At 40.9% G+C, this 13,762-nt stretch overlaps 1 protein-coding gene across 1 annotated transcript; it reads left to right on the top strand.

Moving 5' to 3' along the window:
- Positions 1–203: 203 nt before the first annotated feature.
- On the top strand, positions 204–11,928 carry LOC137802511 (four and a half LIM domains protein 1-like). Its single transcript, XM_068600440.1, has 6 exons — positions 204–299; positions 9,515–9,695; positions 9,802–9,976; positions 10,266–10,435; positions 10,553–10,739; positions 11,339–11,928. The coding sequence occupies exons 2-6, from the start codon at positions 9,540–9,542 to the stop codon at positions 11,488–11,490; spliced, it is 840 nt and encodes a 279-aa protein (XP_068456541.1). The 5' UTR covers positions 204–299; positions 9,515–9,539; the 3' UTR covers positions 11,491–11,928.
- Positions 11,929–13,762: the final 1,834 nt, after the last annotated feature.

Raw genomic sequence — 13,762 nt, 5'->3', positions numbered from 1 at the left:
ATTCACTATTTTTGTTTTACTCAAATCATGCTATAAACTGGTAACACTGCCATTACTCACAGCACCGAGTATCACGAGTGTGTGAGTGAACGTCGCATTCACTTTGATTTTGATGACTCAAGCGGATGCTCTTACTTTGAAGGCACAACATCCTGTTTCCAGTCCCAGTTGTCCTACGTCCAGCTTGACGCAGCCGCAGATGTCAGTACTTCTTCGCGCGAGGGTCCCGGGTTAAAGCCGACACCCGCTGCCTCCCCGCGCACAGGTCCGCGAGCGCCGCAGTCATCACCCTGAACCCGGTGAGTGTGTTTACGGTCCGCAGTCTGGACGCAGACTCACGAAACCTCCGTCTCCTGAGACTTGTTCTGACTTTTAAACCAGTTTGGCTGCCGCTGCGCTGCTCGGCCGTTTGCGCTTGAAGAGTTGGGTGATGGAAATGTTGCCAACACGCGCGCGACACTTTCACTATATTGTATCAGTGCATTGTTAATGATGTGACCGTTATCAACGTTATTGCTTGTAATGTGTGGCCCCGCATACAGCGTGTCCCGCTCACACACGTGCAGTCGCCTGGCACGTCCCTCTGTTCATCTCTCACACATTTTAGGATTTTTGTGCACATTTCAATCGCAGAATTTTTCATGTCCAGAGAGGAAACAAGTCCCTAAAGTCCGTCTGGGGCGTTGTCTGTGTGTATGTGTGTGTGTGTGTGTGTGTGCGTGTGTGCGTGTGCGTGTGTGTGAGGGAGAGAGAGCTACGGTTACACGCTGACTTGTGAAGCCTGGGCTGCTCCTGAAATCTGTTTCCAGTTAGGAAGTCTACTTTTTTTTTTTTTAACTCAGTGTGATGAAACCACTGAGGCTAAAAAATGCATCACGGAGGTCAATTAAAATTCCTATAGGCTACTGCTATTTTTCATTGTCCTGTGTGTGCGTGTGTGCGCGCGCGCGTGTATACGTGTGTGTATGTGCACACGCACACACTTGACTTCAGTGTTGGCTCCACCAGTTGTCATTACTCTGCAAGTGGTTGTGAAGTAAACGCAGGATCTTTATGAGATAAAACTTTCTCTTTTACACACAGGGAGTAACAGCAGATTGTGTGACTGCAACCCTTATGATGTAGAAAACTCAGATTATTCAGAAAGAGGAAGGAGACATTTTAAGATTACAGAAGGAAACATCGTGTCACGGATGTTGCAACTGGGGTAAACGTTTGGATAAAAGTTGCTGATTTTAACAGTCATATAGAAGTACTTGCAGTATTACAGTAATTTCCAACAACATGCACTACTGCACATGCATAAACACACAGAACTGACTGACACACACGCACATGCACACATGCACACACACACAAGATGGTGCCTGCATGTTTAAGAAATTACTATGAGCTCAGTCCCATAAAATACATCACAGGCTCATAAAACCTTTTGCAATTTGTCTGACTTGATGTCACGGTAACTCCCTGTTGTGTTTTTCCCGTCGTGACTAAAATAGGATAGAATGTGAGTTCAGACGCTGTGTTTTTCTGTTTATTCATCCCCAATGGTACACACCATGTTTTATTGGAGGTTTTTTAATGCAGCTCAGCAGTTTTAGTGCTCTGACAACATGAAGGTTAAATATGTTTTGACAGGTAAACTTGGCAGGTTATTATATTTCCCCTGCGGTCATTAAAGCCTGCAGTGTTTGAATGCCCTGATATTGAAACTGACAGAAAAAAGCTTTTGTGGAAGGAGGTAAAGCTATCGATAACGAAGGCGCTCGAGGACATCTACAAGAAAATGGGCAGCAGCTGCACAACCAATTAAATGTTATGATATTTAAAAAAAGTTATTTTGTTTTGGAATTTACAAATTATAATTTTTTAGTTACTGTAGGATTGATTCGACTCATACATCTATCTAATAAACAGGATGCTGTGCATGACTTTGTACAAAGGCAACAACAAAATAGCACATCTTAAGCTCAACAATTAAATATATATTGTATAGATTACATCTCATTTGTTTCATCTGTACAAAAGTGTATAAATTGTCTTTTTCTTGGCCTGAAGCAGTGACTTCCTGGAGTCTTGTCGCCACCCAAAACTTGCCAGGCAACCAGAGGCGACTGGTAAAACCACAACTTTCACACTTTTCTTTTTACACAGAATAAGCAAACAAGATTTCACAAGAGCTTTGGAGCTGGTACTGTGGGCAAATGTTGTTACCTTCCCACTGAGCTCGGCTAAAGCTGTTTCCAGTCTGTCTGCTGAGCGAGCCAGTCTCCTGACTGTAGCGTCATATTTAACGCACAGACACAAGGATGGAATCCATCTTGTCCTCTAAGTCTCAACAAGAGACATATCTTCTGTCAGCTAAGAAACTACGTCTTTAATCTTCTAAATAGTAACAGATGGGCGAACATTTTAAAAGAGTGGAGAAACTTAACAAACACAGATGGTTCCTCACTCGAGGCATGAAAACAATCATAAATGCTATGTCTTCAGTCACCAGATCTCAAGCTAAACGGACGTCTTTGGGAGATTTTGGAGCTCCATGTTAGACACTGCTCTCCATCATCAAAGACCAAATGAATATCTTTTGTGAGAATCCAGTTTTATCCCTTCAGAGTTGTAGAGTTGAGACTTGTAAAATCAAAACTATTGACGTTGTTCTGGAGACTTGTGCTAGCCTAACTAAGACACACGACTACGTCGCTTTTTCCTTTTTATCTGGCACTCATCTGGGAGTTCGTTCAGCCCTGTGGTTTAACGGTTAAATGATGGTAAATGATCTGGTGCTCGGTCTCCTGAATGAAAGTGTATGTATATTATTTCTAAATGGTCATGTTTGGCACTCATTTAGAAATGGTTCAGTTCAAGTCAGGGTTTTGTGTGGTTTATGATGTTAGGCTTAGAATCTGGGAGAATGGTTACAAACTGAGATTTTCAGGGATTTGGTTGGTTGGAGATTTATGAAGGGAAATTTTGGAAGCAAACAAGCACTTAAGACAGAACTGAAGGCTCAAATGTCCCATTAGGTCATTTTAGCATTAAATGTAGCTTTGGACCTTCAGTGTGGCTCCAACAGGAATGATGAGGAATCAATGTGGCGAACACGCACAGACAAAATGTCATGGATACTCATGGGCATGGAAATTGGCCACATTGCTGCTGCTGAGGGGTCCTGTTTTGTCAGCTGCTCTGTTCTCAAAGACATCTCAGTTACTGAATCAAGGCAAGAACAGAATATGAGTGCAGAGACAGAAGGAGTGTTTCACTCAGCTGAAGAGAGATTGAAGTACGGCAAACCAGCAGCTTCTGGTAAAACCATCCTGCCTGTATTGGTGTAGTGAGACATGCTGCGTTTCTCCTCCTCGCTCTCAGATGTGTTGTGTCGGCTCCGTTCCTCGGTCTGGAATGTGCCTCACCGGAGCCAAAGAAAACTATTATCTTTCTTTGTCGGCTGATGGGGAGTGCAACTGTTTATCTGAACTCGCTGCTCAGTTTCAAATGCTGATATTGTGTGTTTATTTTTGAGCTGGCAGGACTGGAACAGAAGGGGGAATGCTCCCAGTGGGATGTTGCTGAAGTTGAGCCATGATGGGAGATGCAGTGGTCTTTAAAGCTGCTGTTCTCAATATTCTCATCTTACTGATGGATCAAAAGACGCTCCCTTCGACCTTTTTAGCATCTCTCCGTTCTTAATGTTGGGTTTGAAGGCGTCTACTTTACTGTTTGCTTCACTCTTACTGTGTCCCCTCTATTGTTTTCTGGGAAAAGTCTCTGATACATAGTGGAGCATTTGGCAGCTAAAGAGACCGATATATATCTCTCATGACTTGGTGGAGAACAAAGTCAAGCGAAACAAATATTATTGGTCCCCCTTGAGGCATCTCTTGCTGATCGACAGTGGATTACGTTTTGTAAGATAGTTCAACATTACTGTGTATTTCTGCCTTATTCTGAAAGACAAAAAAGTCAAAATTGTATTTATAGCTGCAGCAATAATGCACTAAGGGTGTTGATTAGTCAAAGGAAAGCAAATTAATAAGCATTAAGTGTGTTAGTCAATCAATCGTAAAGTCATTTTCAAGCTTTTGCAAGTTAATTATCTTCTTTAGGGTTTGGAACTGTTGGAGACACATAAAGCAGGGTCACCACGTCACCTTGAGCTCTGAAGCTGTTTTCACCATTTCTTTTTTATATTAATTGAGAAAATTGGTTGGTTGTGGCCCCAATTTATGTTTTATTTGGCTTGCTTTGTGAGACACAAACAAATAGCTCGATAATGCGCTCACTGTTCACTGCTGAGGTTTTGGTTTAAGCCATCAAAGGATTTCCTAACGTTATCATTTTAAGACCATTATTAAGTTACAACCACAACATGTTAGACTTATACAATATAAAGGTCATTTCGTTCCCAAACACCACAACATGACATTTAAACAATAAGTAACCTCTTTTAACCTTTTTTATTCCAAATTTAGAATCTACACTGCAGTTATAATATGCTGAAACAGATGAAGAGAAGACACGTCGAAGAAACATTTAAAGCATTAAACAGCTCAGGTGTGGATGAATTTAAAACCAATATTTGGGAAATTCATAGTTTCAACCATAATCTATTTTTAAACCACCAGGAAGTCCTAATGAGAGATTTTCTACCGGCCGCCACACGAGCCAAAGATCACCTGCAGCTCAGACTGAATGTAACCGGAGTTCAGAAAGAATCTGTAGCTTCAATGAGTTGTTAATGCACACAGTCAGTACATTAGATAAATGTGTGTGTGTGTGTGTGTGTGTGTGTGTGTGTGTGTGTGTGCATGTGTCTGTGCCTGTGTGTGTGGCTGAATTGTGCCAACTTCACCGTTCTGATGGAGACTTCCTGTTTCTCAGTTTTCCGCTACATTCTTCAGCGATAAGCTCATGCCAACACACACACACACACACACACACACACACACACACACACACACACTCACACTCACACTCACACTCACACACACACACACACACACACAGATGGTTGTTCCACGCAGACAAACAAAAAAAATATAGACCATTTTATTTTTGTCTGTCTGGTCACGTATGTCCTGTTTTTATCTCTCTCTCTCCAGGCTTCAAGCAGCACATGGTGAGCCCATGTGACCATCTCTCTCTCTCTCTCTCTCTCTCTCTCTCTCTCTCTCTCTCTCTCTCTCTCTCTCTCTCTCCTTTGTGACTTTATTTTCACTTTATTTTTTGTCTTTATCATCCCCCCTGCATTATAAACTGTGTGCAAGATTTTCCTCCCGTCCACATGGCATGATGTCACCTCGCTGTGTTTTATTTTTACACCACAGACCTCCAACAGCAGATCTAATTGTTAAAGTCAGGTGGTGGAAAGCTTAACAGAGGTGTGACAGAGAGAGCGTAGACAATAGAAAAAGAAATAACAAGTGAAGAACTTAAAACTAAATCAATGGTGGTTTTACACACACACACACACACACACACACACACACACACACAATGAATTGTATTTATCTGTGACTGAAAATAGTGTCTCCAACAAGTGCTTGTTAGACTCCTGTTTGAGTTTATTTGTTGACAAAAAGGAAATGATTATTATACAACACCAGTCTTGTCCTTGAACCATAACCACTAGATTCCTCGGCTCAACCCTTAAGGAAACCACAAGCCAAGTCCTGACCATATAACTGTATTTTTAATTCATATGGGATCCAGGTTTCGAGTCCCCATGATGTCACTTCATGAACAGATTTACGTCTGTGGTGAACACACACTCAAAGTTGTCCTTGGCACTGCCGCTGCGTGACACGGCTTAATTTCCCATTTAACTGTTTCCATGGCAATCAAACAAAGTTTTGTATTGGCAGATACAAGAAAATGATGTATACGTTCTTTCATGCCATGACACAGCGAGAACGTTTATTGCAGGAAAACAAAGTAAAGACATGCAGAGGCACTGTCCTCAGAGACGTCTGACGTCAGTGAAACCTGATTTTTTTTCCTCCAGACCTGCGTGGATACTGGCTCGCTTCCTGCCAGCCATTGTTTTCCTGCTATCAGATAACATTTTCATGATGCTGGTAGCCAAGAGTTATTGTTATTGCCTTCAGAGCCACATAGTAAGTTGTAGCTGTGGGCTACTCACGCAGTGTCACACAGGACCGCGTTTGCCAGTGCAGTTTGGAGGAAGAACAAGAGGAGGAGGGAGAGAAAATTATTCCAATTCATCTGTATTAGTTTAAGGAGAGGTAGGAAGTAAAGATAACAGGTGAATACCAGACCTTAGCTTTGGCTGACTGGACTGGCTGTCCTCCAGTGAAGATGAATGAGTCGCCTCTCCCAGCCAACAAATAAACCGGCCGTTGGTTTTCCATTAATAAGTAATGAAGTAACAGCTCACTGAACGGGTGAAGGATGTCCACTCAACATGAGGTCTGTGTCAGTTTGTAGCTTTATTGTCTCTTGAGGAGACAACGCCACAAAGAAGTTATTTAATCAACTTGTTTAACAGCAGCGCCTTTAACATCAGCTGTACTGTTACAAAACAGTATATGCTACACAATAAGCATAGCTGTAAATCTGAAGATGAATTTGAGAGAGAGCTCACCAGCCAGCGTATGTCAAGCTGTTGTAGTCATAAACATAGTCTGTATATAAGAAGGTCATGAATCAGAATACCACAAGATGAGCAAGGCTTTTGACATCTGGAGAATTTTGCAAGAAGTACATATCTCAACGATTGGATTGTGAGAACTTCCGCTGTTAAAACTGCTCAGAAACTTTCTTGTGGTCAATATTTCTGATGAAGCCATACATCGTCTAAATGTCCCAGGTCTCTAGTTTGCGGTTGTAAAGCTTCATCAGAGCGTGAGTATCCTCGAGGTCGCAACAGCTCATCGTGTACACGGACGTCAACGGTAAAGTCATCTGATGAGTAAGGGTCAGCATGTGCCTCGGCTAGTAAGTGACAAGAAAAATGGGGAGAAAACCTCAGAGTCGCTCTAAATAATTCCAAAACACATCGTTTAACGACAGAACGTTTGGACTGTACATTTTATATTTTGATGGTCCTACACTTCCAGACTAAAATATCTCAACTATTGATTGCAATAAAATGTTGTGCATCCATGTATGATGTACTTTTAGTACTTAATATTCATATAGCTGCAAAGCTAATGATATTTATTACCCTTAGCTAAACATGATCATGCGTAATACCAGCGTGTCAGTACTGTTGTCTATTGTTGACGTTAGCATAAAGCCGCCAAGTGCCGCCACACAGAGCCAGCGTGGACTGGCTTGGCCTTGTTATGAATTTGATTGATGTTTTCCTTCTGGGTTTACTTTCAAACCAATTTCCAGTATTTCTTCTTGTTTGAAACTACAGAAAAAAGAGCCCTTCAGACATTGGATATTGGCGGGGCAGACCTAGCTGAACAGCTATTATATGTTGTATAATAGCTGTTCGTGGTCCAAAAAAAGGAGAGACTGCTGGGACAAATGTGAAGGTCATGACTCTAATTGCAGTTACCCACCATCATCATCTTTACTCAGACTTATCCTCAAAAAACTAAACTATTTTTTACCAAAAACCTTGGCATAACAAATCATGGTTTTAAAATAACACGTTTAAGTGTTGGAATTTATAACTAGAACAACTTGCAGTACAAGTCCTGGACCCACAGATCATGTTCCAGGACTCTGTCCAGCTGCGACGGACAAAGACCACCATGACTTCACCAAAAGCGTATTACCATCAAAGATCCCATGTCTGTCGGCCCTCGACTATGAAAAGGAGTCATCCACCTGTGATTTTCTGCAGAGGGTTGAAGTAAAGTCACAAGAAAAGGGAGGATTTGAGGGTGTGTGTACGCAGCCTAACCTCGTGGTAACGTCGCTCCTGTGCCAAAACCAGAACTTCCTCCTGAATCTGTGCTGACATGCCACTCCGCCCAGGAGGTGAACGCTATAGTTTGTGGTTTTGTTGGTCTTCAAGGGAGTGGTCCGCGAAAAAAGCGTGTGCGTGTGTGTGTGCGTGTGTGAGTTGTCAATGTTCCACATCTCACCACATTAAACATACCAGGCATTCCTTCATGTATTCACCTCTCTCTCACACACACGCACGCACACACACTCTCTCTCTCTCACACACACACACACACACACACACACACAGCTTTTTGCAGCAGTTTAGGAGAATTCCTCGCGGTCAGCCAGCATGAACTTGATGCGGGAAATAATGGCGTGGACTGACTTCAGCCGTCTCTTCATCCACATTCGGGGCCTTTTATGTCGCTGTGATTTTGCCGTCGCGTCCGGCGTCATTTACCATCAGAGGACCAGAGCCTGTAATCAGCGCTCTTTCGGTCATCAACATGGTGATTTTGGTTCTATGTTTAGGAAGTTTATGAGTGTTGTATTTTAAGGAGAGTGATTTTTGGAATATATTGTGTGTGATAAATAAAGTGAGACAAGGATGCTGCAGACATGCTGTAGTTAGAATTTAATAATCAGGTGTGATCCAGTTTTGGAACTTAATTTTGGTTGAAGGTGGACAGCAATGAGCATTCGGGCCCTTCACTTCAGTAAAACCACCAACAACAGTGTACAAATATACTCCTTTACAAGTTACAGAAGTCATGTAAGCAACAGTTACGAGAGGCACCAAACGTTAAAGTGCTCATTATACAGAGAAATGTGAACGGGAGATTATTGTATATTATTGAAGCCATATTGATACATTTATTTGTAAGCAGTATTTTAATGTCGTAGTTTGTTGAGGTGGAGCTAATTTGTGCAACCGTATACATTGTTGGGTAGTTTCGCAACATATTGGAACTAAATAAAAGTAAAAGGTGTGAAATACCATAAAATGAAAACACTGTAGTAAAAGTACAACAGACCTGTGTCTGTGTAATGTTAATAATTAGACTATACTCCTAGACTTGGGTTTGATACACTCAAGATTGTGGACTTTGTCACCTTTTGAAATCTTTGTCTGAGTTATCCCAACTATGATCAGATTGATTAATATGATTGTAGCAGGTTTTGGTAAATGGAGTACAACATTTATAGTTTTTAAATAATTTTCACCAAAAAAAACATTAGATGTTTTGAGAAAAATGTTTTTTTAATGCAAACCATATTTTTGGGAAATGTAACTAGGCAACTTACAGCACTGAGAGCAAATTAGTTACTTTGTGTGTGCAAAATTCAGAATCTGAAATATCATTTTAAGTTACCATCATCAAAATACAGGATTCGCCATGCTTTTAAACAAAACAAATATTTCAGCAGCACTGTTATGTCAGAAAGAAAGTCATCTAATCAGCAACATGCAGCAGTGAATATCATGGCTTTGTTCAATTGAATGTCCTCCAGAGTGGATCAACAGCACCTCTGTGTGGTGACTTTAAGTCACCTTCTTAAAAAACTTTGATGTGGGAAAGACGTGAAACTTTAGTATTTTTATGAGACACACATAAAGAAAATGCCATTTGTTTGTCTGTTCTAGCTGCGAGCGTCCCTTTGGAGTGACGATGGCGGACAGCCCACACTGCTTCTACTGCCGAGAGGACCTCGGGGGGAAGAGGTTCGTCCGCAATGAAGGAAGGCCCGTGTGCGTCCGCTGCCACACCAAGTTCTGCGCCAACTCCTGCGCCGAGTGCCATCGACCCATCCCTGTGGAATCAAAGGTGCGTGTGTGTGTTATCAGCTTGCCATTTATTTATTTTTTTAATGCATTTCTTATCAGATCTGTCCATTTATTTCCCCTCTCATCAAACTGCTTATCTCCACCAGGAGCTCAGTCATAAGGGCCGGTATTGGCATGAGGAGTGTTTCCGTTGTGCAAAGTGTTACAAGCCTCTGGCCAAGGAGCCCTTCAGCACCAAAGACGATCGGATCATGTGCGGGAAGTGCTGCTCCAGAGAGGATGCTCCACGCTGCCACGGCTGCTATAAAGCCATACCAGCTGGTAAGACGAATGAGCTGCACACCTTGACTTTGTCCCATCAGATTAGAAGAAAAGCACAAAGACTTTCAAAAGCACTTCTGAAGAAACTGGCCATTTGGTCAACTGACTTTGGTGATTGTAGTTGTAAAGATTTAAAAGTTATTATAGAGGAAATATATTTCAAAAGAAATGAACTTACAAATTCATCAAAAGTACCTACATTGTTATTAAACCGCTAACAAAAAAAGCAGCTTTTACTTCACTGCCTGTTTCTCTGCAGTAGCATCAACTCTTCTCTCGTGTTCTGCAGGTACGGAGAGTGTGGAGTACAAAGGGAACTCGTGGCACGACGAATGCTTCACCTGTTTCACCTGTAAACAACCAATAGGATCTCTGAGTTTCCTCTCCAAAGGAAGTGACGTCTACTGCAGCCCGTGCTATGACAAGAAGTTTGCTAAGCACTGCGTCTGCTGCAAAAAGGTCATACTTCTCAAACAGGAAACAGACCTGCATCATTTTTCCTAAAAGCAACAGGTATAACAAAAACAACAATAATCACTATTCATACTTTAGCTGCTCTCTTCCATCTGTCTCCAGGCTATCACCTCTGGAGGAGTGAACTACCAGGACCAGCCGTGGCACAGCCACTGTTTTGTTTGCAGCTCCTGCTCCAAACCTCTGGCAGGGACCAGCTTCACCAACCACCAGGACCAGGTCTTCTGTGTCGACTGCTACAAGACCTCCGTGGCAAAGAAATGCAGCGGCTGCCAAAACCCCATCACAGGTCCATGTCAAATGAACACATACTTACATTTTGTTACGTCACACAGGGCAAAAATTCAGCGCCTTTTAATCTGCAGATTTGTTTTCCTTGTTGACGTTGTTTAAAACAATATGGCATGCCGTTCAGAGTTACTAATCCAAAAATGAGTAAAAGAAAAGCATCCACACACTCCAGGGTTAGGGTTATGTGCAACCTTCATTATCCGGTCAGACACTTTTTTTTCATACTGTTTCTTTAATATGTAGCACATAAAAAAACAGTCCAGCCTCACACAGTGTGCCACTCATTTGAAAGCTCTTTGTCAACTTGCAAAGTCAAAAAGCAGATATGTTGCACTGAAATGTTATGCTCCTATCGATGCTCCTTTGATAACAACTCAGTTCACTTGTACAAGTTGGGACAATTGTGCCAATGGCGATTGTGAATCCATTTAACTTCCATTAACTTTCCTGACTTCTTTACAAGTAAAGCATAATCAGAGATGTTCACGCTCATATAAGGATATATGAATGAAGGGACCCATACCTCCAATGTTATACAAGACAGAATACAATGCATTGGTTGGAATAAACTCAATCTGTCCCCTTCTCTGCGCTCAGGTTTTGGTAAAGGAGTGAACGTGGTGAAGTATGAAGGCAGCTCCTGGCATGAATACTGCTTCAACTGTAAGAAATGCTCCCTCAGTCTGTCCAACAAGAGCTTCGTAGCCAAGGGAAAAGACATCCTCTGCTCCGACTGCAGCAGCAAGTAGAGCTGGAGAGGTTGGTCCTTTTTTAACGGTGGTTTTATATCGTCATCATGTTTTATTGTTTCTTTATTTTTACATGAAGGTCAGATTCTCCGTTTCAATATTCTCTTAATAACTAATGGGACGTGTTGGGAGATGAAATGAAAGTGATGAAAACATTGTGTCCACAAATGTTATTTGTTTCCATTGTTTATCATTTTCTTTGATGCTAACACTAAAACATACACTTTGAAGTCTACTTATTTGTGTAAGGGTGAGAAAAACAATAGATGGTGTTTTTAAATAAAAAATAATTTGAATAATCATTAAATTACATCATATTTGTAATTGTTCTGTAATTTCCAAGGGATTGCTTTGCTTATTGTATGTTTTGAGTAAGTACACTTTTTAGCACTTTTTTAACCATTCTCGCTTAAAAAAAGGAAACATTTAAATATGAGATCGGAATATTTTCAATATACACAATGTGTTGCTAAAATTGAATAAACTGTATACAAAACTGAGTATTGTACTTGTTTTTATTGATTTAAAATGTATTTTATTGGTCCATGTTGACATGCAACAAATTGCTAAATATGTTTATTTGACATTATTACGTTACAATTAGATAAAGACAGAATGATAAATGGGATAAGACCATTTATATAACGCTGGCTTTGTGATAATGGAAAATGCGAACTCAATTAGTTAAATATGTGTTTCTGTATGCTGTGGGTTTCCCTGTAAGAAGGAAGTGCAACCGACTTTTTTTCTAGAGAACAACAACTTTTACAGAACAAAAGGTTTTACTACAAATCTCAATAAAGATGGCGTTTCCTTCTCGCCTCACACACATAGTTAACATCACATGCAGAAACATAAAGGCATGCAGCGCTGTTCAGGCACCTTGTGGACAGCAGGAGGAGCCGACTGCTGGTGAGCATGAAGCTACGGTTTGGTTGAATAAAACACAGATTATGTTCTCTGATATTTAATGTTCATGCTTCATTTGCAACCTGGTTGTATACATCAGGTATTTAATTGTTATATTTTTGTGTCATTTTAGAACCAAACATTTCTACGTGGAAGTGAGCATGTGTTCACGAGGCAATAAATAATGACAATAAAAAATAAAGAGACAGTTGGTTCATCATCACTGCAGCAGCATCACTGGTACTGTCGTACTCATTCAACATCTAACCTGTTGTGTTTTATCATCATGGTGTAACACTCTGATCTAAAGAATGGTACAGCACGGTGCTGTGTGTGAACACTGCGGTCAGAGTGGACTTTATGAGTGATACAAACATGGAGAGCGACTCTCACATGAAGATGTCTCACATGGTTTATAGTCAAATGATTGTTCGGCGTTGTTTCCTGTTTTTAGCTGTATGACTGCAGATATCTGTGCATGTACATTTAGATACGTCATATTCATTATATGTGCACACACTTAACGCTGATTCTGATTATAGAAGTAACACAATATTAATAAAAGTAGTTTGATGTGGCGGTAAAACTGAGCAACAGGGCTTTGGGTCCACATATCGGTCACAAATCCATTTAACATACTTTTATCTGATCCAATGACACTCTTTGGAGAGGACCTCACATTTATCAGATCCAGGAAACGAACGTCACCCTGGACAACGTTTCTAGAATATTTAAGGTCAGTAAAAGATATAGCAGCCTGTGCACCAACCAAACCTCTTCGGTTTAGGTTACTATGTTTATTATTGATTTTAAAGGGTCCATGCTGGCATACTACAAACTGCAAAATACTTTGCACAGTATTTGACAAAGTTACTATGACACTCAAACCAAAAACATATAACATTGTCTTTGTGAAAACAGGAACAGGTTAAAATATACTGCGTAATAACACTTTTTACAGCCTGTAAAAAGGGAAATAAATATAGAGACAAAAGTTACATGTACTAAATGATGCTCTACGATTTTTATGTGAGCTTTATAAAGTGATTCAGCTTGACGTGTGCAGGAGTGTTGACAGGAGGTCTTTGTGGGAGTCAATCACTTTTTTTAAACCTTAACTGACTGTTAGGATGATATTCAACACAGATTTCTGTCTGTCCCCCCACGCCCCTGCACTCGGTCATACTGTCCGTGTTTGCAGAGACGGGTGTGTGGTTCCTCTCATGCTCTGTCCACTTTGAAGCGGTTTGCAGTATTGCTGGTATTGAGAGTCTGGAGCAGGATTTACCTTTAGAGATCTTTATTAATGCAGGTAAGCACTTATTCACATCTTTCAAGCCATTAAAACTATAATTCCTGAAGA

This window comes from Clinocottus analis, unplaced genomic scaffold, assembly GCF_023055335.1.
Source record: "Clinocottus analis isolate CAN_PGR_092001 unplaced genomic scaffold, fCliAna1.0.p SCAF_5, whole genome shotgun sequence".
In the NCBI taxonomy this organism is placed as follows: Eukaryota; Metazoa; Chordata; class Actinopteri; order Perciformes; family Cottidae; genus Clinocottus; species Clinocottus analis.
The sequence above is the reverse complement of the archived record's forward strand: the minus strand, read 5'-3'. Positions and strand labels throughout refer to the sequence as shown.